The 27,744-nt window shown below is 42.9% G+C and overlaps 1 protein-coding gene across 1 annotated transcript in view; it reads left to right on the top strand.

Moving 5' to 3' along the window:
• The window catches only part of LOC6598771, a 30,618-nt gene extending 3,111 nt beyond the window's left edge, over window positions 1–27,507 (top strand). The window contains exons 3-16 of the mRNA XM_026984342.1: window positions 4,840–6,091; window positions 11,942–12,089; window positions 14,236–14,300; window positions 24,608–24,721; window positions 24,824–24,961; window positions 25,139–25,282; window positions 25,339–25,427; window positions 25,538–25,665; window positions 25,785–25,904; window positions 26,021–26,166; window positions 26,236–26,410; window positions 26,471–26,775; window positions 26,835–27,032; window positions 27,097–27,507. Coding sequence (XP_026840143.1) covers window positions 4,840–6,091; window positions 11,942–12,089; window positions 14,236–14,300; window positions 24,608–24,721; window positions 24,824–24,961; window positions 25,139–25,282; window positions 25,339–25,427; window positions 25,538–25,665; window positions 25,785–25,904; window positions 26,021–26,166; window positions 26,236–26,410; window positions 26,471–26,775; window positions 26,835–27,032; window positions 27,097–27,200 — 3,126 coding nt within the window. The 3' untranslated portion in view covers window positions 27,201–27,507. The remainder of the gene's footprint in view (window positions 1–4,839; window positions 6,092–11,941; window positions 12,090–14,235; window positions 14,301–24,607; window positions 24,722–24,823; window positions 24,962–25,138; window positions 25,283–25,338; window positions 25,428–25,537; window positions 25,666–25,784; window positions 25,905–26,020; window positions 26,167–26,235; window positions 26,411–26,470; window positions 26,776–26,834; window positions 27,033–27,096) is intronic.
• Window positions 27,508–27,744: the final 237 nt, after the last annotated feature.

The following is a 27,744-nucleotide window of genomic DNA, read 5'->3' as shown; positions in this document are numbered from 1 at the left end:
GTCCCTGGTGTCGTGTAGACGTTTTTTCCTTATCGGACAAATTGTGTTTGTCTGAAAAGTTCAATGAGGTGCGCGCACCACTGCAATTGCACTCTGTCCAGGCCCCCATTCCTCGTCATATTTATGTTATCGACATATAGATAAAAATCATGTTGGTATGCATGATTCAACCGATAGCGCAGCGACCAGGCAACCCAGGCGACCCCGCAGCCCGCAGCATAGCGGAAATGTATTGCATTAGGAGAATTGCCCCGGGAACGGAACTCCGGCTCTGGCTCTGGCTCTGCCACTCTCCGCCTCTTTCACTACGGAGTTGTTGACTAATTTACCTCGAGGTGCGTGTGGGATTTGGGTGTGGAAAGTTGTGAGTAACTCTGTATCTATACATGTGTATCTGTGAGAGTTTTCTATTTTTGGTTCATGGCATAGTACAATTGTATGTTGCACTAGAAAAAGCGATAAGACTAGGCGGGTTAGTCACTGAAATGACCAAAGATTCCAACACATCTGAGGAAGTGTTCGCTGACAATTGCGCGATAGTGTTACGAATGCGAATGCATTCCATCCGGTGGGACAGCTGTGTCACCATCCTGTATTACGTGTACCACGAATTTCGAAATGCGATGAGTGGAAGCCTTTGTTTAACACTATCGAATGATGCAAATTATATCGTTTCGCTGTATACAATGTCCCATAAGCAAACAGACTCCTACGAATGAAGCGAACAAAGGCCGATGAATGATTGTATTAATATTCTATAATATTTTTTAATACGAGTGTACTATCGATGTTCAATTATGGAAAACCCAGGGTTCAATGTGCGATAAACAATTTCCAATATTATGGGAAAGAAAACAACCATTTTTATTGGTTGTAACCAACCCTTTAGATGGAACCACTCTCATCAGCTAATGCGAATGCTTACAGAACTGTATGTTAGTATGAGTGGCAAGGCTGTTGTTTACGAGATATAAATCTATAAGCCTTCTTCCAGTGCAATTGATTTTGTGGATATACTCGTAAAATGGAGAGCAAGGCTACAGTATCCACCACTAAATATCAGATGTGAACAAATTGTTCAGCAATTGTTTTCTGTTGGCAAAGCTCTTTGTATGTCTGCGTTATTATCCCCATCTAAGCCGCACTTAACCCCAGTCTGGCCGCCCTTGGCAGTGTCGATACACATGTGTCCATTAAAAGCAAGGCCATCATTTACCGAAAACCGAAACCCAGAGACAGAGACAGAGGCAGACCCACACCATGCCACCTGAAAACCAATAAAGTCATTTCACACACATTAACCCAACAAAACACGCAACGTGTCCCAGGGATTGGGATTGGGATTGGGATTGGGACTGGGCTTGGGACCGGGACAAAGTCCATTTGATAATTGCACGGAGGTGTTTCGGACCATGCGCATCTTCCAGATACGTCTGCTGCTCGGTCACATATGTTGCCCAAAGTGATTATTTTCACTAAAAATAAACGAAATTAATGATTGATGAAGTGAGACAAGGGAGCACAGCCATTGCCGTAACCCCCTTTTGAGGGAAACATCAGGCGGGCCGTCAACACACCAGCCTCAACCCCCCAGCAGTCGGGGAGTCGGGGAATCGGGGGAATCTCTCGCAAAGAAATGAGCATTGAGTGCAAACAAAGGGGGAAAACCGAGAATAGTGCAATCGTAATGAGAAATAAGCCGTCGCATAAAAGAAAAGTGTCGTTTAATTGAAAGCAGGTGAAGCAGGAGATATTTTGGACACGGGATACCGGGATACGGTGGATGGTGTGGGGGGGGGGGGGGGGGGCATGGACAATGTTTCTTTGTGGCCAAGCCGCTCTGCGCTCTGTCACAGCCAGACGGAAATCATAAAAATGTTGCATAAAAATATTTTTTATGTGTTCGGCTGCTGCTGGTTCTGCCACACACTGCTGCTGTGGCGTCTGTGGCATCTTCTTCTAGCCAGTCCGGGGCGAAAATAATAATAAAATGGGAATAAAATAAAGCAAGTAAAAGGAGAACAGCGAACGGAGAACGGAGAACGGCGAACGGCGAACGGGTGCCGTGCCACATATTTCGTTTATATTTACTTGACAAGTTTTTGCACTGCGTCGAGACGTCTCCGGGTCTCCGGGTCTCCCTCTCTGTGGCTGGTGCTCCTCCTCTTGCCTGGGACCTGAGACTACCCGTTTGCCATTTTTGGCGGCTGCTTCGTAGCGCCGCTCCACGTCATCAACAACATCATCAGGCAGGGCTCTGTAGCTGGGGCTGTTTCTGTTTTATAGTCCAAACGTGATAGCAAAATGTGCCCGTGCCTCTGTCTGTGCCTCTGTCTGTGCCGTGCCCCGTCTCCCATCCACCAAACCCCTGCTGTTCGGGCCTCTGTGCATTTTCGTGCAGTTCCCAGTCTCGACTTGGTCTTGGGCATTTTTCCTTGAAAGGAAAGAGGGGGGACGCCATGCGCCTTGCGCCTTGCGCCTTGGAAAAATAAATTAATGGAAAACATGCAAACATAAATTCTCTTTAGCTGTCAGGTGTTTCACATTTTAAACGTAAATTATAAATAAGCAAAGTAAAATTATAATTCCGCCTAAATGTTTTATTTGCCACCGTCTGCTGTCATTTCGTGCCTCCGACTCTGCCGCCTCCGCCTCCGCCTTTGCCTCCTTCTGTCATTCAGTCCGTTTGTGCCACACAGCACCTCCTCCTGGAGCATTTCTCTCTCTTATTGTGGCACATTTCTTTTGTGGCATTTTCCTGCTCTATGTGTGTGTGTGTGTGTGTGTGTGTGGGGGGAAAAATTAATTTTATTCAAATTAATGATGAAGCTTATAATTGGCCTCGTTTTTTTTTTTGTCAGCTTTTTTCTCCATTTTCATTTTTAAATAAAGACTCTCCACTGTATGCCGTCGCCATCGTCATACTCCCAGCATCTGGGGCCCCTTCTGGTGATGATGATGGGAATGGGAATGGGGCTCTGGCTTTTTAAGAGCATTTTGACATGACTTGGGCTTCATTTTCCATTCGATGCGCCGCCTCCACTTTGATTATGACGTGAAGTGAAGTGAAGTTGGCCAAGTGCAAATACTTTGCTGGTACTTTTTAATTAACTTAATTAGCATAGATGATGGGCTAAGAGGAGCGCTTACACAACATCAAAATTGCATTATGCCTCCTCCTTCGACTTCCACTCCTCGCACGGGCCTGGATGTCGGTCTTTGATTTACATTCTTTTGGAGCATACTGAATTCTTGAACGAAACTTTCGTGGCATTATTCATGGGACACACATTACATCGTGGGCTCTTGATTCTTGAGACTCTGGGATCAGGAAAAGCTTTTGGCAATTTCGAAACCCTTTTCGTGTGGGTTGTCCCGAATGTGTGTTTCAATTTAGCACATTATCGATTGGAAAAGTTGCTCGAAGAAAGTTCTTAAAGTCTCCATCTTTCCGGCAGGCTGTAGTCGTTTCCACTTCGACGCCTCTTCTAGAGATTGTAGACCTTAACGGAAGCGCTTTGGATAGAAAGCCATTGAATAAAGTTCTGTAAAAGTTACACAAAAAATATGTCTCCTGGGTCTATTCGCCTACCTGTTCTTCGTATGGTGTGATGAAACAGAGGATAAGCGGATAACAGCGTATATTTGAATTTTGGAAGCAGTGTAAATCATAAAAAAAAATACCGCAACCCACATGTATTTTGTTTTTGGTTTCATGGGTCCGAGTCTCGGTCCCAGTCTCAGTCTGAGTCTCGGTCCCAGTCTCGGTTCCAGTCTCAGTCCCAGTCTCGGTCCCATTCTTGGTTCCAGTCTCGGTTCCAGTCTCGGTCCCATTCTCGAGTCGTACAGAAATTTGTCTTGTAGCCCCATGAATTTTGTTTTCTGTCCCAGTCTCGAATTAGACACCAAATAGGCTCGTCAGGTACAGGACATGTATTGGTTATTGAAAGCTCTTCAATCACACTCCAGGCTCCAAATCCAAATTTGTTTTGTTTTTGCACTCTCGGGCTTTCTCTTTAGCACTTTTCCCGTCGATTGCGGGAGCACCGCTGATCTCTACGAATCATGAACGCAACCAATTTAGTTTTGATCAATTGATACACTCCCGTCTGTTCATTATTTAGTTGAAAAAGCTCTCATGCAATATGGAAATTAAGGCTGACCCTCGTGCTGGTGGCCGATCGTCTACGATGGTCTTTTCCGCTTGGGGCACACGCAGCAGAATCCGAAAAAAAAACTCTCAAGTGGTTGTTTGGGGTTCCGTTTGCTTGGCTTCGCTCTCCCCCCCCATCTGGCTGCAGGCGCTAAATGCAGGAAAATATAATAGCGGAAGAGGCGCTGATGAGGTCGGGGGGGGGGGGGGGGGGGGGGGAGGCGCTGCAGACATTTGTATACCGATATATCGATGCGTATAAATTTTGTCTAATTTTTTTATAGCGCGTGATTTTTGATTTACGCGTCGTCGGGCATTTTATTTCGATTGGGAGTCGCCGTCTTTTTGGGTTTCCCAGAGCCCATATTTATTTTTATTGCTTTTTAATGCGCCGCCGAGGAAGTTTTGGTATTCTTTTTGTGGGGCAGGCAACTGTATTCGGATGCCATCCGATGAACAATGAATTTTGTGGGGATTATTTATATATGCGTCGAGTCGTTGGGACGATGCGGTGGCGCTTTATTTAAAATTCAAATTCGAGGCAGTCGCCAGCGACGGAGCCAGAGCCGGAGCCTTGCCTTTTGCCACCTTATATCATATTTGCTTGGCTGTGCCACACACAGCATGTTTTTGTACTTTATAATAATAAAATATTCCACTCTTGTCTCGTGTCGCTTGCCCCACAGGATACGGCGCACCAGGAGCATCAGCATCGGCAACAAATGCAGGCAGCAGACAGGATAGCGGCGGGCACCAGCTCTAGCTCTGGCCTCAGCGGGAACACGTCCACATCCGCATCTACATCCACATCCACATCCAAGACGAGAGCAGGAACAACGTCGTTAATCTATTTACCGCCTTTCTGCTATCCATGTAAGCATGTGCCTGCGGCCGGCAGCCAGTGTCGGAGTCAGACCCATAGCCGTAGCCATTGCCAGACGAGGAGCGATAGCAGGAGGAGCTGCCACGGCAGCTGCTGTTGTCAGCATTACTGGGAATATAAAAATTATGATAAACATGCTTCAGCGTCGGGTTTGACACCAGCTACAGACACAGACACAGACACAGCCTCAGCCACAGCCAGAACCACAGCAACGGGAACGGCAACAATGTCCTCCTTCTCTGCACCGTCACCGACAAGAACCGGGAAATTCCTCCAGCAGCAGCAGCAGGAGGAGCACCATGGTTGCACCGATCTCAGACAGACGTTGCAATTAGTTGTGCCAACTGTTGTGGGTGGTGGCAGCAGAGCCCTGGAATGTGGCAAGCACAGGCAGCTGGAACCCGCGGCGGCGGCGGCAGCGACGGCGTCGGACCAGCGATGCTGGCGACGTGAGCGAATGCGACGCGAAAGACCAAGTCATGCGTCTGCAGCCACACTGGCCAAGGTAAATCCAATCAGCAGAGCAGCAGCAACAACATTGAGGGAATACAATTCGCAAGCAACGACCAGCACAGAGGTGGCCACGGTGCCACGGTGGGCCACAACTGGCGCAGAGCTGCCGCACGATGAAGACGCCGCAGCAGGAGCGGCAGCGGCAGCATCTACTCCTGCTGCTGATGATGATGATAAGGAGGAGCAGGCTAAGGAGGAGAATGACTATGAGTATGATGAATGTAGGTGCTTTAACTATAACGGTGATATTAGTCTGGAGCGAGAGAAGGAACAACAGCAACAGCAGCAGCAGCAGCAGAATGGAGAGCCCCAGCAACTTGCCAGCAGCAGCGGTAGCAGCAGCATTACGTGGCTGATATTCCTGTGGCAGCAGCTGGTCTTGCAGGCAAACAAAGCCTCATCCGACTCGCGCACCCACTCCAAGTGGGCCGCCAGGACAACGACGAGGAGCAACAGCATGACATCGACAAAAAGTTGGCTTGGCCCGCTGCTAATGCTGGTGCTGGCCACGTCCGTCAGTGGCTGGGGCGGCCGACAAGATGGTAAGTAAAGTAGAGTGCAGCTGGGGCACAGCCCCGTGCCGCATGCCGCGATAAGTAGCGCTATGATAAGAATTTATAATTTCGCCCAAGATACACCCCCTCCCCCCCTGGCCCCATCCAGCGAGCATCTCTCGGGTGCCACAGCCACGAAATTCCCCAATCCACAAACATTTCATTTAATTTTAAAGGCATAATTTGTAGCCGGGCAACAGAGCGTCAGCTGGCAACCTCTTGCCACATGCCTCCTGCTCTGTCGTGTGCCTCTCCTACTTGCCACTTGCCACCCCCACCAATCCACTCTGCCTCCCTACACCCGCTACACCCGTTCCCCGTCCCCTCCCCTAGGTCATGCTCAATTGAATCCATAAGTAGTTTGTGACCGCAGATCTGCGTTCGTATAATGCGTTTCAACTGTTTCTCCCTGAGCGAATTTACCCAAAAAATAAAAAAAACAACACAAATATATACGTATATAGCGGAGCAGCGGCAACAGCAACAGCCGGAGCGGCAACAACATCATGCAACATGGCAAATTGTACGGAAATTGCCCGAAACAAACAGGCAACAACCGCCGCCGCCGTCGCCGCCGCCGCCGCCGCCGCCCAACCACCGACCGACCAACAGACCGACCAACCGACCGCTGACCATAATTCACTCAAGTTAGACAAAAGCATTTTGGTTGCCACTGCCCCTGCCCCTGCCACTGCCCCTCCTCCTACACACCCGGCACTGTCTATCCGTCCGTCTGTCCGTCCCTCTGGCACTTGGTTTTACGGCTACACAACGAAAGTCCAAAATCCAGAGCCCCAGTCCCAGTCCCAGCCCAAAACGCAAACGCAAATGAGTCTCCGGGCAAAGCGTCATGCTCTTTGAGTTCTATGAACAGTATTTTTGTATCTATGTTTTTGTCTGTGTGTGTGGGGTGTGCGTAAATCCATTCAATAGGGGTGGTCCACCCCCTCTCCTAACCAGGTCCAGTAATGGTGGCCCTTTCCCTAACCGAACTCCATGGAAAAGGGAAACACTTGAAATTGTGCACACCCATAAGTGTGGGCATTATAATTGGGTTAAGGAGTTGTTAGCGCGTTCAAGTTGTCATTATAGATCAAGCTGGATAGATAAGATAAGTGTATGTTGGGAGCGATTGCTGCCAGACGAGGAAATTGCCAGTCATAACAGGAGGGACACAACAGAACAGAACAGAATCGAGCGGAGCGAAGAACAGAGAACAGAGCAGCCACCACCCGACAAGATGATGATAGAGTAGGGCGTCGGGAAATTGATTCATAATTAATATGGCGCTATTCATTTTCCATACTCACACCCCTGATTACGGGCAAACTCACTCCCACATAAATGGCGTAGTACAAAGAAGTTTAAACGTACTTAAATGAAATATTCGTTGATTTCTTGTGAAATTTTATTAGAGTTCACTTTCATTTAATTATAAATTTATTAAAAATTATTTTCTTTTTAATGTGTTCTATATTTAAATTAAATATAAAGCACTGAAAAATCCATATATTACGAGTATATCCATTTTTTGGGAAATATATTCTATGCAAATATTTTATTTAAATATATAATAAAATAAAATATACAAAATATTTTTAATAAAAAATATTTAAAATGAAATATAATTTGTTTTAAAATATTTTCTATATATAATTTGAATATAAAACACTTTAAAATTAATATAAAACGAGTAAATTAAATTTGTAGGAAATATATTCTATGAAAATATTTTATTTATATATGAAATATTTTTATTTTAAATATTACATACATTTATTTTAAATATTCAATACATAGAAATGAAATTGAAATATTTTATCTTAAATATGAAATATATTAATTTGAATTATAAAATATATTAAAATGATAATACTTTATATTTAAATACAAATAAAAAAAAAAAAAAAAATTAAAATGAAATGGAAAATTAAAATATTATTTTTTTAATATTGAATAATTTTTTTGAGTATAAATTACATACAAAAATTGTATATATACATATGTATATATATTTATATTTTATATATATTTATTTAAAATATTATATGTACATATATATTTGTTTTAAATATTATATGTATATATTTATTTTAAATATAAAATGAAATATTTTCATGTGCATTCTTTTTTGTTACAAAAACCCACTGTCGGAGCCCATCTAGTGTTATACATTTTTAGAACTAAATCTAAATGTAAATGTTTAAATTGGGGGGCTTTTTTCTGTGACGTTTCGACAAGATTCTTTCGGGGGCAAAACACATGCACGTGTCAATGTTTCGGTAAAGTCCCTTAATGCAGTGGCCCGACAAGCTACACGAGATTTATTTGATTAATGCACCTGATTACTGTCGGTTTATGGGGGATCCGATGCCCCATTGACGGGGTCGCGTAACTCTTTCAGAATTCAGCTGAATTTTATTTTCTATCCCCTCCCCTCCCCTCCCCTCCCAAATTCTAAGCTCCTATGCTTTTTCTGTTTTCCTTCTGTTTTGAGCCCACTCTAATCCATTCGGAAAACACACAGACACACCGAAAATACACGTCTCTCCGATCCCCTCGAACTGTCTATACGCATTTGTACGCCTGTCTGTCGTGTCTGTCCGTCCTGTCTTTCTGTTTGCTTTTAGCTCGTATTTACTTATGCTTGTCCCCGTCGTCCTGCAGCATATTTCAGGGGTAGCGAATTAAGGGCGAAGGGCAACGTGCCTGTTGGGCTGCGGAATCGGTGGCAGCAACAATAGCATCAGCTTGCAGCACTCAGGCAAAAGTATTGAATCATGTTGGAAAATTATTCACGGTACTTGAAATTGGCGAAACAATTATTCCACGCGTTTCGTAGAGCGGCGGGGCGGTTAGAGGGGGTACTGAGTTCTCAGTTCTGGTTGCTGGCTTCCGAGTTCGGGGCGGTGGCTGCCCTGCAAAGTGTGCTACACTTTTCACACAATCTCCCTCCCCCCTACTGTGCGTATGGGGCCGCATTATGACAGCCAGAAACAGCAGCAGTGGCAGTGGCAGTGGCAGCATTGAATACCCCCTCGTAAAAAGCACAAGTCATTGGACAGCACACAGTCACAGCCACAAGTATATGCACAGGCACAGCCACAGCCACAGTTACAGCCACGGCTACGGCTACGGCTACGGCCAGAGGTCTCGAGGTCTGAGCTGCGGCTCAGTCGGGGCTCAGAGTTCAGAGCGCTGCTCCTGCGCTGATCCTGCGCATGAGTACCTTTTGTTTGCCGCAAATGTAAAAACAAAAGGAAAATAAAAGCTGGGGTACAAAGAAAAAAAAAAAAACACAAAAATCAACAAGAAAAAAAAAGTAAAATAAAATAAAAGAAAGGAAAGGAATAATAAAATAAAATGTGTATCGCTGTAAGGACGAGAGTACGGGCTAGAGTGTGTGTGTGTGTGTGTGTGTGTGTGTGGCACGGCACCGTGTTGCCGCTGTTCCTGCCTCATTCTCAGTTCGGCTTCACTTTGTGTGCGCACATTCGTCTCTACTTGGGAGTTCCTCTGTATTTGAATGCGTAGCCGCCGTTCCCTTCGCTTCGGTTCGGTTCGGTCCGACTCCGGTCCTCCGGTCCTCTGGTCCTCCATCACCATCAGCATTTCCATCTCCATCTCCGTTTCGGTTCCTCCGACTGCGACTGGGACTGGGACTGTGACTGTGCTTGTGCCACCCCTAAAGCGCCCAACTCCCTGCCACTGCCACTGCCACTGCCACTGCCAATCGTGCCCAAACATTAAGCTATATATGTATATATGTATGTGTTCGCTCAGAGGGTGGTTTTACCATTTTCTATATGTATCCTTGTTCCTATTGTATGGGATATACTCGTAGTAGTACTTATTCTTCTGTCCCTGTGTGGCCCTCTGTCTCTGTGTGTGTGTGTGTGTGTGTGCCTGATGTGGCATGCCGTTAGCTAACTTTCCCGTTACGTTTCTTTCTCTATACTTGGGCTTGACTCGCTCCCCCACCCCCCTATACCCCTATACCCTTCTCTCTTCCTTGCTCCGTCCCTTTATGTTCCTTTGTATGCCCTTTAGAGGGTATTATAATTTTGATCTGATGTTTGTATTCCAGAGATTCCAGCGAGTATTTCTTGTACTGGATCGGCAGCAAAAGTCTGTCTATTTCTGGGAACAAAAAGAAAGCGAAAATCTAGGATTATCTAATGAAATTTAAAGACAAGATATCGGTTCAAGCAGTCTACAAATATTAGCATTAAATTATAAATAAAACACAATAAAAAGAAAGCAATTCCTAAAGAAAATCTAGGATTATCCAAAGAAATACAAGTCTAAGGTATCGGATCAAGCAGTCTACAAATATAAGCATTAAATAATAAATAAAAAAAAAAAGTATCTTCGGAAAAGTCCACGATTATCTATATAAATATAGAGCGAAGATATCGTGTCAAGCAGCCCAAATATATAAGCTTTAATTTGTAATTAAAACACAGCAAAAAGAAAGCAATTCTTCGACAAAAACCCTGGATTATCTAAAGAAATATAAAGCCAAGATATTATAAAGAAAACGCAATAAAAAGAAAGCAATTCTTAGGAAAATTCCTGGATTTTCTAAAGAAATTTAAAGCCATAATTATAAAAAATGCATAGCTAGTGGCGCAGCTCAAAGGGCACTAAAAACCTTTGCTTTAGAGCCACAAACTATACAGTAAAAACAGTCGAACTCCTCTATTAACAACTTCCATACCATGAAGTTTTCTATATAACGTATTGGGTTCCAGAACATTCCAGTTCTAAATTCTGCAAAACGTTTCCGTATAACGAATCCTCCTTGAGATTCCCTACATGGAAGTACATGGACTGTACATGTACTTAAGCCAAAGCAACTCTTCTTATTAACTTAGTCTTTTGCAACAGCTAGTAAAAAAGGTCCTTACCTCAACAAAATCGGCGTTACATAACGGAAGAAATCCATCTTTTAGATCGTATTATTCAAAACTAATAAATATGGTTCCTTTCTACGAAATACAGGGCATAAAGAATTCGGCATTCAGAAGTGTTCTCTCTTCTTTTGGTACTTTTTTTTTTAATATTCACAATTGCCATTTTGGTAGTTTTGCCTCTATCCACCCCATACCACCGCACCCCCCTCCACTCCACCCCACTGTCCGCCAGTGAGCGAGTGTGTGTGTGTGTGTGTGTGTGTGTGTGTGTGACATTATTATTACGAGCCGTTTTTGGTTGCTTTGCTTGTTCAACGTTCAACTTATTTATGCGCCTGCCCGCCCTTCCCATCGCCTCCCCTACCTCCCTTGCCGATGCATACCCTACCTACCCGCCATCCCTACGTACCCACCCCACTAGAGAGGGTCGTAAATTTGTGGCCCCTTATGTGCACGCACTTAAATACAATCATAATAATAATTGAAACAATTTACAAATTAAAAAGCCACAAATCTTGGCACCAAACTTGACAATACAATTAGACGGACGAAAGCCGAAAGCCGAAGCCCAAGAAAGTGTGTGGCCAAGCAATAGCCGAAATCTGTACAAAATTCGAGTATCTACGGGTGTGCATATGAATATTTGAAGTGCTTGTAAGTACTGGTACATTTAACGCATTTCATTGAGGCGAAAGATTGCTTTGGCTGCTCTTTTATGGTTCTTATCTGGGGCTCCCTCTCCCTCCCTCCCTCTCTCTCTCGTTAAATGAACAATGAACGCAATTGAGGTCGCCCCTTGGGGTCTCAATTGGAATATAATATCTTAATGTATTAATGGCTGAGTTGTGCATTTTTTTATTAATAAATTATGATGCTTTTTCTTTTTATTTTACTTTCTCTGTTTTTTTTTTTCGGCTTGCAGCTCCCACAAATTGCACATTTCCGGCTCGATGGGAGGGATCCTGGTTCCTGTCCGGCTATCAGCAGTCGATACACATCAAGGGATCGCAGTTCAGCTACCGCGGCAGGTGTACGGCCTACGATGGTAACAAATATCTGATTGTCGATGAGTAAGTACCCGCCGTCCAGGGCCTCCTGCTAAACAATATGCTAACATATCTCCGAACCCGTAATACTCGATCCAACGATTGGCTGCCAATCAACAAAAACCCCCAAGAAGATGATGAAAAAAGAAAAAAACGAAGAGAAGATGATGTGATGATGATGATGATGAAGATTCCATGTTATATGTACATATGTATACTCGTATATATCTTTGTTTCTTTGTATTTTGTTCGTTCTTTGTCGAAAAGTGACTATAATTGAATAAGTTTTCATTTCTCACTGGAGAAAAAAGGTGTGTGTGTGTGTGTGTGTGTTTGTTTGATAAACTGTGTGGAAGGTAAGGCTCTCCCTGCGATCCAACATTTTTCCTACCCCCAACCCCAATGATGGTGATGAAAATGCAGCACTAACCTCATTAAAAAGAAGCCAGTGAGCAGCAAACAAACAAAGACAACACAGAAGGAAGGAGGCTAGAGGATAGAGGCATCGACAGCAGCGACAGGCAGACATATAGACATACATATTGTATGTACGAGTACCATCTAAAACCTGTCGTCAACCTTATCGCTGTCGTTGTCGTTGTCGCCGTTCCCTTTTCCCTTTTCCCTTGCCAGCTGCTGTTCCGACTGCTTTCGGCTCTTAACTTTCTGCCTTTGAAACGGGTTTGTTTGCCTCTCCTTGCCGCCGTGCCCCATGCCGCATGCCGCATGCCGCCATGTCCTCTCCATGTCAATGGCGCTGTCTTGGCAGAGCGCGATGCTCGTAATTCGGATGTTTGACAAGAGCCCAGTCGTGAAGCCGTACGGACCCATCCAATCCTACCCATACATATAGATAAATATAGAGATGTGTATGTGCTGGAAACTAAATCAAACTTTTTTACCCGTACCCGTACCACCGCACCCCCCGCTACCATATTGTGAGTTTTCTTCTTTTTTAATTTAGAAAACTGCCTTTTGCTATACCCAAACCCAATCTGCCAATCTCTAACTATCTTTCCACAACGAATGTTGTTCATTTTCCTTCGACTGCATTTTCATTTGAAACGAAACGAAACGAAAACCAAAGAAATTTTCAAAGAAAATTGCTTTCCATTCCCGAACTCGAATTCCTCTTTTGTTGCCTTCCGTATGAATGTTTTTGTGAAAATGTGGAAGCAAACAACAATTAAAACCCCTTTAAAGCTGCTTTCCTTAATGCGAAATAAGACGAAAGAAACCCCAGTGGATTTTTTTTTTTTTTGTAATTTTTGCTTTTTGCCTTGTTCATGCTTATAAATATTTAATAAACATATGAATAATCCTAATCGTAAGCTAAGTTTTTCCGTTGTAGCTGAAATGTGAAAATGTTTTTTGATTTTTCTTCCACAAAAAAACAAAGAAAAAACTCCTCCTTTCCTTTGCATACGAAAAATATGTTTGCCCTTTTTTGGGGAGCTCCAGTTTCAGCTCTCGATACCATTCCATGCCGTTTCCTTACGTTTTGTAAATGTTTTTTGTCGTATAACAGATAATATTTTTAATCAAGTATCGTAAACATATCGAGTGCCATGTACTCGTACTATCGTATCCGCTAGGAAACTAACGAAAAGCCAAAAATATCCAAAACAGAACCCAAATCAAAAACTCTTTATTTTTGAAACTTTTTCCACTTATGAATATATGAATAATATATTACAAATCACTTTTTCAACAAAAACATATATATATTTTGTGAGTTTCTTACGTTCTTAAGTGTACGTCCTTTGAGTTCGTTTTTCAATGATCATTTTGATTACCTTATACTCGAAATATAACATCATTACCTAGTAATCACTTTTCCAAGAACCATTGCCCCGAAACCCAAGCCCGAAACCTGTTTTCAAAATCAATATAACCAGAGTTACGTATCCGATATAGATCCTGTTTCGGGTCTGGGATAACTCAAAAGACATTTGAGAGTAGGCGGCGGGGTGACGCCTCTGAGTTTTGCACACACATACAATGTACACATGGAGGAATATACCGAGTCTTACATAAACATATATGAAAAGAAAACTAAACAAGAAACATGATTAATAACCATACTATACCGATATACAATACCATACCAAATACCAAATACAAAATACAAAACTACATACTTTTCGTTGCAAACAATAAACTCTTTTAGGAAAGGATGTCATCGTTGCCTGGTAATCTATGAGAAGCATACGAATGTGCTCCAGTATAAAGAAAGTGAGTGCGAAGGTGATAGTATGTATATGCATCAGTCGAACCCATCTGCACTGGCGATGCGTAGCTCTAATAAACAAAGTGATCATAGGGGGGGAGCTCATCCCAATACGAACGGGCATTCAAGACTATCATCATCGGATCAGTACATAATGAGATCCAATGACGATATGAATGATTGTAAGCATTAATTTTATACTTTTTTCTCTACCTTTCTCTCTCTCTCTCTATCTCTCTCACTCTATTAAATAAGTTAAGAAAAAAAAAGCAAGCAAAAAAAAAAAACAAAAAACTAAAACCGAAAAAATACAAAAGACTCTATCTCCTAACTCGCTATCTCAAAATATACCAGTTATCTGTTCCGTTATCGTTTCCACCTATTCTTTCGTTTACATTACATTCCCTTAGTTAACCTCTAAAACATGACTAACATATGACCTTATGATTTAAGCGCTCTTTTCATTTAAACCCCCCCAACAACCACAACCACCCCCAACCCCAACCACCCACCCACCCACCCACCCCTCACACACACACACAAAAAGAACGAGAATACAAAAGTTTTTCGTTCCGTCCAAGAGATCAACTGAAAAGCGAAAAACCTGAAAGAAAACACGTCGTTCTCAATTGTTCCACTCTTTAGTGAAAACACACACGAAACAAAAGCAGGATTTTGATCGATTCTTTTGGTACTTACAATTAAGTTTTATTTTTTATTTTTTTTTTTTATTTTTATTCTTTTTTTTTATAGTTTTTTTTGGCCTAATTTATTTTAAGTTTTAATGCAATCTTTGGTTAATTATACAAAACAAAACAAAAAAAAAAGAACAAAAAACAAAAACCAAACCAAACTTGTAAATAGTCTCAAACAACAATTACTCTGCATACGAAATGAATAAATAATTCTACTTTACTTACGTTTTGTCATGGCAAGGGTCCTCTCTCTACCTCTCTCTCTCTCTCTCTCTCACTCTCTCTCTCTGTATATCTCGAACTCACTCTAACCAACCAATCAACCAATAAAATCAATCAATCAATCAATCGATCAATCAACTAAAAGTGTACATCTAACAACAAAATATATATATATAACAATCAAAAGAAACAAAATGAACAAAATGAACAAAATGTATATTTTCCTCAAACATATTCCCTTAAAAAACCAAAAAACAACAACAAAGATACAAAGATACAAATTAAACTACTCGTACAAATATTAATATTAAACGTTAATCATACCGTTAGTGACAATCCAATCCAATTAAGCTACTTAGTTGCGATTTGCAAGCGTATTAGCGGATTAGCAGATTAAACCCCTCCCAACAGGCACCCAAATTAGAAACTGAAGCCACAAGAGAGCCCAGACAGTCAGCCAGTTAGACAGCCAGTTAGCCAGTATATAGACCAGTCTATAGATTCGGAGTGACAGAACCCAACCCTGCGACAGTCGAAACCGGAAACCAGGAAACCAGGAAACTAGTTAAGAACTTTGGTTTTCTCGCTCTCTCTCTCTCTCTCCCCCTCTCTCTCTGTCTAATTTTGTTTTTGAGTTTTCCGTTTTCACTTTTACTGTAAATAATTAACAAAAATAAAAAACAAATCAAATTTTGTAAATATATAAAATGCAATTGCAAAATGCAAAAGAACACGAGACTGTTGTTTAAAGAAACCAAATTGTTTGTTCCATATATATATTTCTTTATTACAAAAAAAAAACCCTTTTACATATATATACATATATATTATCCCGATATATATATTTGCAAACTTTCTATTCAATATTTATATGATATGTATATTTTCCTTAATTCAATATTTTCAACAAAACTCCAACAACAGCAACTCCAGAAAACCCAAAAAAAGAGAACCGAAACCAAAACCAAAACTACAACAACAACAAGAACAACAACAACAAATCAATTCAGAACAATTCAAAGTTTAGATGTGAATACCACGAGTGTTTGCGTAGGTGTGTGTGTGTGAATGTTGATTAAAATACCAATACCAATAGATGAATACTAATAACAAAACAAGAGGTGTGTCTGCGCGCACAGAGAAATTTGATTGGATTTTGGTTTTTGAAATTTGCATATTTGAAATTATTGTACATTTTTAACAGCCGCAGCCAAGTTTCGCGTTTGCTCCATATATTTAATGTATATAGAACCCACACCAACCACACCCCCAACCCCCAAACCCAATCGAAGTGATGAGCAGACACCTCACACACGACACCCACCCCACCCCCAACCACCCACACACACGTTCGTGTAGACAAGCTTGTAATTTAGTTGCGACCCCAGAGGAGCGACAGCCACCCATCCACTCATTTGTAAATAACTTCATCTCCCATTCTCTCTCTCTCTCAAGACAAACCCCTAGACCCCCGCCCCCTACCACACCAGAGACACAGACACACGACCCAGAGTCATCGTCAGCGTCAGCGTCAGAGTCCAGGGAATAGGCCGTATGTATTCAACTTTTAGATGATTATATTTCCAATAGGATGCCAGTCAGTACCTTGGAGTCCGCCCAAGTTTGTGCTTCTTTCGCTTCATCTGGTCTCACATTCAAATCATCTGCTGTTCCATCAACCCACTCACTCGGCCTGTACCGGGAAAATGATTTATTTATAGGTCGGTCGGTCGGTCGGTCGAATCGGAGTAAATGAAAACGGAAACGCGACACCAAGTGTCAAAGTGTTTTGTCTTTATTTCGAGCAAGTTGAGTACTCCATCCAAGTATCTAGGAATATGCTTTTGTGCGAGTACTCCCCAGGTTCAGCCACCCCACTTGAGGGGCTGTATCCTGTACCTGTATCCATATGCATATCCGTGACATCTCATATTCGTAATTCGTTGGTAATTGCTGTAATCCGCTTAGTTCTTGATCAGGTAGCGAACTTTTGCTGCGTCTCCAGTGCACCTAATTACGGCAAAGAAGATGCAATTAAGACTTGTCGTTGCAGGAGGAAAGCACCTGACATATAATGCAAGTAGCAGCACAGTCTGAGAGTGCTCTCTCAGCTCCACTCCGGCTCAGTCGTGGCAAGGTCTGGTGGCACGCATAGAAATGTAAATTCATTATTTATTATTTGTTTGCCTCAATAGAAATCAAATTAGTTTAAGTGGCGACCCAACAGCACTGGCACTGGCACTGGCACTGGCACCATCCATATCCACATCACCGTGAGCTCTTGGCCCAGAGCGCAGCCAGACAGTTGGACTCGAATTGGAAAACGCCAACTCAGGGCACGCCCAACAGCCACCCAAATCCAAATCCAAACCCAAGCCCAAGCCCAAACCCCATCCTCATTTGATATTTTCAAGTTGATATTTCCACTTGCACCGACCGAATGTCTGACTGTTTGACTGCCTGTCCTGGCTGCCTGCCTGCCTGCCTTCCTTTTTTCCTTGATTTGATTTTGTTTAAATATTAAACGAGAGTTTTAGGTCTCATTTATAATTCAAAGGCCTCGAAGCAGGCAGCAAAGCAGTCAGGAGGCACTGGAGGCAGTTCCCCAAACAGATCAGAGATGGTAGGGGCGGGGCGGGGCGGAGCGGAGTTCATTTTGATTAGCAGACCGTAAAACAATAGTATCAATGGCACAATAGAACTGCGTGTGTGTGTTCTTTATTAAATCATTATTTGTTTAGATTTGTCACACAATCACAAGTACACACACACACACACACACACGATGTTTGCATATGTGTTTGTGGTGGGAATGTTTGCATAAAAGAGCAGCTCTCGGCTCTGGGCTAAAGATTTCTTAATATGTACTCCTTCCGTGCCATTGAAGCTGATTTAATACGCTTTAAATTAAGATTTTAAACAACAATCTAATGAAATATCATTCAATTTAGATAGCCTTTTTATGGCCACACAAAGAGATACCGATACAGATACAGATACAGTTACTCGTACGTTCGGTGCTGGCAGACTGTACAGATAATTGGACTTAGACAGTCGACAGTTTCAATTACTGAAGACTTGCACAATGTACAAACAGGATTAACAGGAAAAGCATTGTTAATTGGTCTACGTCTAATGTAGTGTCGTTTTCACTCGTGTCGGGCATGGCATCAAAGGATGTGCCAGGATTGTGTGCGTATATCCCTGTGCTTGTGTGCTTCTCCCAGTCCAATGGGCGATTCTTTTGCTTTAACTCTGGCATTATGGGTATCAAAAGGCAGCCGTCAGCTAACTGCCGTTTAAATTGCATTTTCGAGTAGAGCTACCTAAAGGGGGTACCCACTCGTTTAGTAGCCAACCAAGCTCTCAGGCAGACAGTACCCCAACCAGAGCCCCGACCCCATCTTGCTTAATTATATTCACAGCGTTTTTATTTTCCCAGCGCTTTTGGCCAAAGCATTTTGCTTATGACTAGCAGTAGTACATGGCCAGTGATGGGCTGCCAGCATTTGCATACCAATTTCGCCGCCACTCCACACCAATGAGGGGAAAAACGGCACGGTTAAAGGTTGCGGAGACCGAGCACCGGGCAGGGCACTCAATGATGAAGGCCAGGCCGCATAGCGTTTTAATTGCAGTGCAGCGCGGCGCTGCGCGGCGCCAAGTGCAAAAACGTAGGCGGTATATAAAAATAATTAAAATAATTAAGCAAAACTACGACGGGGAACGAACCACTCATCAATTGAGCAGAGCTCTCCACGGGTCCACCCAAAAACTCCCCACCCTGCCCACCTCTGCGGTTCGTTCGCTTTTCACGTTAATTTTTTGCAGACCCGAAATGCTTTCCATGAGTATTATTCTCTGTTCCTTGTGCCCCTTGCCGAGCATTTGGCCGTATTTTCCTTGTATTATTTGGTGTCATAACATAACGGGACATGCTTTAGCCAATTTCGGATACAAGGATATTTAAATTTAATCAAATGTCGGTAAAAATGTTTGCCATGCCTTTTATGCCTCCTGACAACAGAAAACAACGAGAGGAACAGTCACAGCGCACGCACACACGAGGGGCATTGCCATCGCCATCGCCATCGCCATCCGTTGCTTGCCATTCCCGGGCCCCGATCCGACCTGTACGTTTCCGTACGTTGACTGGGTAATTTGTTAGCCAGGAGGAGGGCCCACCACGGGCCCCACCTAGTCAGTCCAGGCAGTCCAACCCAGAGTTTTATTTTATTTTATATAGTTTTGGGCATTTTCATGTGCCCACTTTTCCCATTTTTTCCTTCTTTTCCCTCTTTTTTTTGGTTTTTGGGGCAACCCCTGCGTGAGTCGGTACAGTTTTCGAAGCGTACCTACATACATATATATGATATATACAAAATGTATATATAAAAACGTATTTACCTAGGGACACCAAAACAGAACAGAACAGAACAGACCTCGAGTCGGATATTCGCATACGATTTCCATTCCAATTCCGATTCCGATTCCAGGAACAGTGGCGTCAGCGGCGCCCGGGGTGTCAGCCAATTTCGAGTGTTTTCCCTGGCACTGGCACTGGCACTGGCACTGGCACTGGCACGGCCTATCTTCGGTGTTACCAATTGTTGTTTTTGTGTTGACCGTGTTGGGTGTACCTACATAAATATGCGAGTATATGTATATTTTCACATTGCCATTTTCATTTCAATTCATTTCATTTATTTATGCAATATTTTATGTGTGCTCATTCATTTTTTGCTCGTTCTCGTTGTTGTCGTTGTCGTTGCCGTTACCGCTACCGTTCTCGGTCTCGTTCCCATTCCTCGCTCTCGTTTGTTCTATTAATTTGTTGTCGCTCCGTTGTTTCTGGGCCTATTCGATGCCGTCCCGTCCTATTCTGTTCCATCTATTTGGTTGTTTTCCGCTCTACCCAGGCTCCATTGTCAATTTGGTTGATATACTATTATATATATATTTATGCAAGTATCTAGATATATGTATATGCATATAAAAGTCGTGCCATAAACCCCATTCGTCTTAATTTGTATGCCTTGTTTTGTTACGGTTAGGTTCCTGGGGTTTTGTTGATACTTATTTATTATTTTTATGCTCTGCTCACTTATCTGCTCTGCCATTGTTCCGCCACCGCCACCGCCACCCCCACGTGCCCCCTGTGTCCCTTTGCGTGCCTGTGGCCCCGGCCCCCTGGCCCTTGCCCGACTTATTGGGGAGTGTAGAGAGGAGCATAAACCACATTTTATTGGGCTGCTACTAGTACTCGCCGCATCAAATCCTCCTATAGGCAGAATACTTATAGAGCAATGTCAGGCAATCAGAATTATTGATAGCAGAACTAAACTCGATTAAGAAGAACTACATACACATGTATGTTATATGGGAGCACGTACTCGTGTACGTGGGAGTAGTACTCGTACAATGACAAGAACACACAACGCTGTAAATAATGGTCTCCTTCCATATATTCTCTTGTACAGATATTTAATTGTGTTTGTTTGTTTGTTGGTACATACATACTTACATACATATTTACTACCGATTGATTTGATTTTGAGTTTACTTTTGAGATACTGTTCGTTGTCACCGATTGAGACGCTTTGATTTTGTTTTTTGATATATTATAATATAACTCTTTGTATTTGTACATGATTATGATTATTAATGTTTATATTAATCCACTGCTAACAAAAAATCATCATCAACTTTGTACAGTAAAACCATGAGCGAGCGAAGAAAAAAAAAAAACGAAACAAAAACAAAACCAAAAAAAAAAAAAAAAAAAACACTCGATCTTCGGCTCCCGACGAAGCTGAAAGTAGGATTTCCAAGATTGGTAGCCGTGCATGAATAATATGTACATAAATACACTTGTAATATATCCCATATCCATATCGATAAGTTTTCCCATTATTTATTTTCACTCGAAACTTTCAAACTTGAAAAATCCATTGTGATCCGAGCGAACGGTTTGTAAATCCTTATTATTGTATGATAATGTTTTTTGCGGAATAATTCTTTGCATTTCCTTTTCCTAATCAGATCAAGTCTGCCAGCTCTTGGAAATCGTATTGTACAACCCCAATGCCCATTCCATTTCGAAGAATGCCTTTCAAATTTCGTTTAACGGTTTGTTAAGTTTCCTTCAGTTGTCCGCCCTACCCCACCCCACCCCCCAACTGCACCCCAACATCCACCCAGACCTCAATCCACCAGATCCTGCCACCATTTCCCCGCTTTTGTTTTCTGTTTTCGCATCAAAAAAACAAAAAAAAAAAAGGTTGAAATAAAAACAGGAAAATTCATTTGTTTTTGTAGAGCCTATGAAAGCGAATTTGAGACACATTTTGTATAGAAAGCAATGCGCTCATTACTTTTACTTACTCTCTGTCACACTTTGTTTTTCTAATTCAATTTCGTGAATATCAAGATATCAACAAAAAGAAAGGATTTCAGCTAAATTTTGTGCTCCAAATGAGAAAACCGAAAAAAAAGAAAGAAAACACAATGGAAAATAAAAGTAAAAGAAATTATATATATATTTACCAAAAAATATATATTGTACACATCTTTGTATATGATGATGAAATGTTGGGATGGGCTGCCCGGTGACCGCTAGTATAATTGTCTCATTTATCAATTACTTATTGTACTTTCTTCTTACTACATTCTACCTAACCTAACAACCTACTACTACTTCACTTTACTACTACCCTACTACTACTACTACTTACTACTATTCGTACTACTACTATTTGCTCTATGGGTTCCGATCCGTTCCCGATTCTGTGTTGTTGTTTTTCCTTTTCTGTGTGTCCGTGTTTGTGTCTTTTAGTTTTTGTTCGTTTGCTTTTTTTATTTTTATTTATTTTTCTTTTTTGGTGTATTCCTTTCGATTCTTCCCCCCATTCCGTTACGTTCATTTAGTTAAATGTGTGTAATTTTAATTAATGTAATTTTAACATGAAACTCAACAATTTCTGCTCTCTCGGTTACTCATAAGTTATTGTACAATTGTGTCGTTTGTTCGTTCGTTCGTTGGTTCCTTCCTTCGGTGTGCTCCTTCCTTCTACTTTCTACTACTATAGTACTATAGTACTATAGTACTTGTACTCGTATTCGTATTCGTATTCGTATTAGCTGTGTGTGTCTCTCATTTTTCATTCCGTTCGTTCTAAGTGTCTAAGTGTTGTGTGTGTGTGTGATTGTGCTCGGGGCTGTACTGTACTGTACCCGGCTATCTATCGGTCCGACCGTACACATCCAGAGAATACCAAAAAAAGAAAAGAAAAACCCACTGCAAAGTAATATAATTTGTTTAATTTGTTCTCCTTTTCTGTGCTTTTTTTTCGTGTCTGTGATGTCGTTTTTTGCCTTGTCATGATATACTATTATATATGCCACAAACGCTTCTCCGTAGTACTCTCATACACACACATACCACGATACACAACGCCCCGTCCCACACACCTTTGTTTCCTCTGATACTCGGTATGCTTTGTATAACTCATAAAGTGTAGCTGCTACTTAATTACAATCATTACTCAAAAACGCCACACACTTACCCGTACACCCGTACACCCGTACACCCGTACACCCGTACACACACACGGACAGTACAGAGTCCTGGCGTATCCTGGCTTTTACACCACACTACATGCTACATACATAATTGGTACTTTTTCATAATTTGTTTCTCACTCTTCTGTTTGTGGTTTTTTTGCTCTGCGTGTGCCTGTTTTTTTTTTTGTTTTTCGTTTAATTTGAGTTTTCAACTGAAACTGTTCGATTTAATACTACAAAAAACAAAAAGCCAAGTACAAAAACTGTTTGTTGTGTGCCTTTTTAGCTGTAAAGATTTTCTGTAATGTTGAGAACCCTGCCTGTATGTGTTCTATGTATATATCGTACATTATATATCCGTTTCGAAACGGATTTTAGTTACAATTACTTTTACAACAACTCTACTACCTACCAGTATATATAAAAAAAAAGAATGAACAAAAAAAAAGCGAAAAGAAAAAAAGAGAGGACCCTTTACCAAAAGAAAAAAAAACATATACATATATATGTGTCGCGTTTGCCATAAAACCCAGAAACCCGACTACTCAATTTATTCATCATGAGTAAATGTTTGTTATTATTTTTTAGTTGATTCAAAATGTTATGCTTGCTCTAGCAACAAATACCTTATACCTTTATACCTTATGTATGGGGGGCCCTGCCAGGCCCTAACATTATTTTACTACCTTTGCTACCTTTACCTACCTGTTACCTGTTACCTGTTATTTATTGCCTAAAAACCCCCCAATTCCCCCATGCTTTTGGTCTCACTTCTGCCCGGAGGAGAGCCAGAAGCACCAGAAGACGAACCAAGTGTGTGTTTTTGCTTTCGGTTCATTTTTAAACGTGTGTTGTGCCTTTCAGTTGAATTTACAAATACATACATACAAAAAAAAAAAGAAAAAAAATAGTTGGGGGCTCTGCAACTGCAACTGCAGTCAGTCCCACAGCCCAGCTCGAGGAAGTGCTGAAAATGAAAAACTCTTGTCTTTAAGTTATTTCTGTGAACGTCACAAGTCTTTGCTTTGGTTTGGTTTGGTTTGGTTTGTTCTTCCTTACTGGTTCCCCACTTTGTTTGGTTCGTTTGTGTTTTTCTGGAACTTACATACTTATGTATCTTGTACTTACCGCTGCTTTTTATACATTTCCACAGAAATTGTTGTTGTTTCTGCCTACTGCCTCCTGTGTGCCGCACTTGAAGCTGGAGTTGGGAATCGGAATGGAGGGTGTGTGTGTGTGTGTGGAGATGGGTGTGGGTATGGGGCCATGACCGCAACATGCCCGACTCTCTCGTCACTCTCGTAACTCTCGCCACTTGCGACATTTCTGCTGATTTAAGGCTTCATTTGGAGCAATCTTCTCCCCGGACCATCAGCTTCGGCGGCCACTTAATTAAACAAATTTCTGTGCAATTTAAATGGCATGCTTGGGCCATGGATGGCCCTGGAACACCACGGATTCCCAGCCTTCCCATCTTCCAGTGCGGCACTCAACAAACGAAATAAAAACATAAAAATATTTCAAAATAAATCTTTTACAATTCCTTAGCCCTTTGTAGATTTGATTTCCTTTAACCCTGTCCTTTCTTTAATGTGTTGCAATTACTTACTACAATTTACAACTACATACTCTGCTCCCACTAATCCTTTACTACTTTCTACTGCTAATACTAATACTGCTACTGCTACTACTACTACCACTACTACTACTACTACTACCGCTATTTGTATCTATCTATCTATCTTTGTGTGTTCTGTGTCTACGACAACATCATTTGCGATTTGCATTAATTGAATTTTTATTTGTGCTTTTAAAATAATCATGTCCCCCAGACTTTTGCAAGGGCCGTGAGACTTTACAGAATCTCTGCGACCAAATACCTGGCGATGCCCTGCTGTACTCCCTCTTCCGGGAGAGCGCCGAGCCGGTCAAGTGTCCGCTCAAGGGTGAGTACTTGCAGAAGCAAACGATGTACATCCCAATGGGTCTGGGTCTGGGCCTGGGTCATTTCAAGAGTCGTCTTTCTTCCTACTCCTTGTCGCCGGCAGGACCCTTCATATTCACATACAACCGGGGCCATGGGGAGTGCAAGTCGCCAGTGTCCAACATTGAGAGCTGCACGGAGGAGAGTCGCCTCCTGCTGAGCTTCCAGGCCTGTCCCGATGTCCTCGGGACCGAGAGTACAGGTGAGTCTTTCTGGTCATGACAATGACTCATCGCTACTTTCTGGAACTGAAGATGAACATCCTTCCTTCCTTCCTTCCTGCCTTTCTTTCTTCTATTCTTCCATTCTGCCCTCTGTTCTGTGTTCCGTGTTCCGTTCCATTGCCCGCCTGCTTCTGCTTCTGCTTCTGATACTGCAGTTGAGGAACTGACGTGTCTGGCGACCTGGAAGGATGGCAACTCACGCTATTTGGTTGGCCTGGTCTCGCACCATCATGCCATCTCGAACGAGGAACGATATCGCTGCTTTGTCTATGAGAAAATCTCCGCGCTGATGGGTAATGGTAAGGCCTTCCGGCAAACAGGATGAACTTTGTTTGAGCTTTAAAACCCTTTGCAGGCGGTCCCAGCATGCTCAGCTCAAAGGATGCCGAGTATAAGCTGGCACAATCCGGCGACGCCACTTGCAATGGCTTAGACAGTGCCGAGGTAAGCATTTTCCCCAACACTAACACAGACGCAGACACAGACACAAACCATTTTCACTTACCTGCAAATGCCACACTGCCACATCCTCTGCTCTAACCCTCTCCGCGCAGGTTGGCTCCCGCATCATGTCCCTGCGAAAACCGCCGGTGGCGGAGCGCTGTGACTTCCCAGCCTGGTTCAAGGGTCCCCGTCACTGGCATGCACTTATGGGCTATGCCGTCTACAATTATCACCCCAAGTGAGTTCCGCCAAAGGCCTGCGGCCAAGTTGTCACCCAAACCAAACCGAATCAAACGGACCTCTGAACTGTTTCCATTTCCATTTCCATTCCCGTTTTACGCTTACGTTTCTTTTCAGTGATGGGTCCGTGCACATTATTAAGCCCAACGGCTATATGGAGACACGTGCGCTCTGCGAGCAGATAAATAAACAGACCTCAACCGAAATGATGGCCGTGGTGCATTACACGACCGGGTGGTAAGTGGCCCAAATTGAAAATACTGCCAAGAGGCTAACCAACACGTTCCTGCAATTTCAATGTCTGTTCACCGTTCCCCGTTCACCGTTCCCCGTTTGCTCGTTTCGCCACACAGTCAATCAGGATTCATGTGCATGATGTTCTACCGCCGGGACACGCACGTCATTGAAATACAGACGGGCAAGCCGGCCGTTCGCCTGGAGGATGCCTGTGCACCGGATCACTTTGATATTAATAAGATGGCCTACATTACCTTGCTGGGTAAGAGAGATGCACTCTCTGCAAGCCTACTGCAGCCGTATTCAACGCCCTCTGTATCTTTCCCTGTAGCAAGCAATCCGGAACCGGCGATTTGCCCAATGGAGGGACTGTACAACCTGCGCGGCGCCATCGGGCCGCCGTATTTGGCCACGCGCCACAAGCGCAATCACAACGGCAAATCGCACCTGGGACACGGACATCATCACCACGAGAGTGCAGACACGGGAACTTTTGGTCATAAAGGGTAAGCTGACTCCGTGGTTGCTGCTGCTGGCAGTTTTACAGCTCGATTTTTTGATTGCAGACGCAGCACGCTCAGCTTTCGGAATGCCGAACACATGGAGCGTGGCTCATGGCATGCCAATACTCGCGGTCTTCCCGTACGCAGTCGACGCAGTGCGCCCCAGGATCCGCAGCAGCAGCAGCAGGCGCTAGTACTGGGCAACGTGAATAGTAACGACACGAGTGTGGGATTTGTGGCCACGCGGAATCGGCGCGATGTCCCGGGCTGTGTGCCTAACTACAATGCCCAACGGCAGCTTTGGGTAGGATGCAGTAAACCCAACTCGATCGACGTTAGTCCGCTGTGCAGTGTGGAGGGTGAAGAGGGTACGCGCAAATAGAGTTGAAAGTCCGGATTTGGTCTTATTTAGGATTTGCCATTTCAGAGTACTCCTGTCACGGCTCCTGGAGCGAGAATAGTACGTTCTTCATCATAGCACGCCACAAGGGCAGCAAGCACGGCGTCTGTCTGACCTATCGGCCAACGGAGGGCACCTCAGCCAAGCTGGTTGTAGGCGATGCCTGCTACCGAGGCACACAGAAGCCACCCGATCACCATTTGGTGGCCAATCTGTCAGTCTTTGGTATGTTCTACATTCGCTATAGACTGCGGCATCCTTAGTAAAACTCTGCTTTCCTTATCCACAGGCAAATGCGGCGAAACGGGCTCGAGTGCAGGTGATGCTCAGCTGGGCAACTGGCTCCTGCTGCTGACAATGGCCACGCTCCAATGGCTCTACCTGCGCAGCTGAGTTGCAAGCGGTGGCAAACAACAAACTGCACCACAATTCTAAATAAGCACATAAGCATTACAGGCCACAGCGCTGTGTATGCATTTACTAAAACCCCAAAACCAAATCCCATTATGATCGACATGTATACAAGACACATTTAAGACTTATTGTATATTTCATGTAGTATGTGTAAGGCGTAATCGAACCACTCCCAGACTCCAGACTGGTTTGGCTGTAAATAATGTATTGTTTTTATTTTTCTTTACTGATGAACACACACTTTTGTTTAGTTCTAAGTGCTTAAAATAAACAAGAATTCGATATAGTAAGGGGCACACATACCCACAATATGAAAATTGAAAATGGTTTGCAATAAAGCCTTAGATCAGCGCTATTTGTATTAGGGCTAGTAGAACGCGTCTATTACTAAGAGTAGCGCAAGGTTCATATATGTAACTATTAATGCAAGTATGTATGTAGCAAATGCTATTTATTTATTGTACGATTATCCACTAAGCAGAGCAAAGACACAGCATAGAGAAGGAGAACACGAAACAAACCA

The sequence above is a fragment of the Drosophila persimilis genome, unplaced genomic scaffold (genome assembly GCF_003286085.1).
Source record: "Drosophila persimilis strain 14011-0111.01,24,50 unplaced genomic scaffold, DperRS2 tig00000000-arrow-pilon, whole genome shotgun sequence".
Lineage (NCBI taxonomy): Eukaryota > Metazoa > Arthropoda > Insecta > Diptera > Drosophilidae > Drosophila > Drosophila persimilis.
This window is presented reverse-complemented; position numbering and strand designations above follow the sequence as displayed.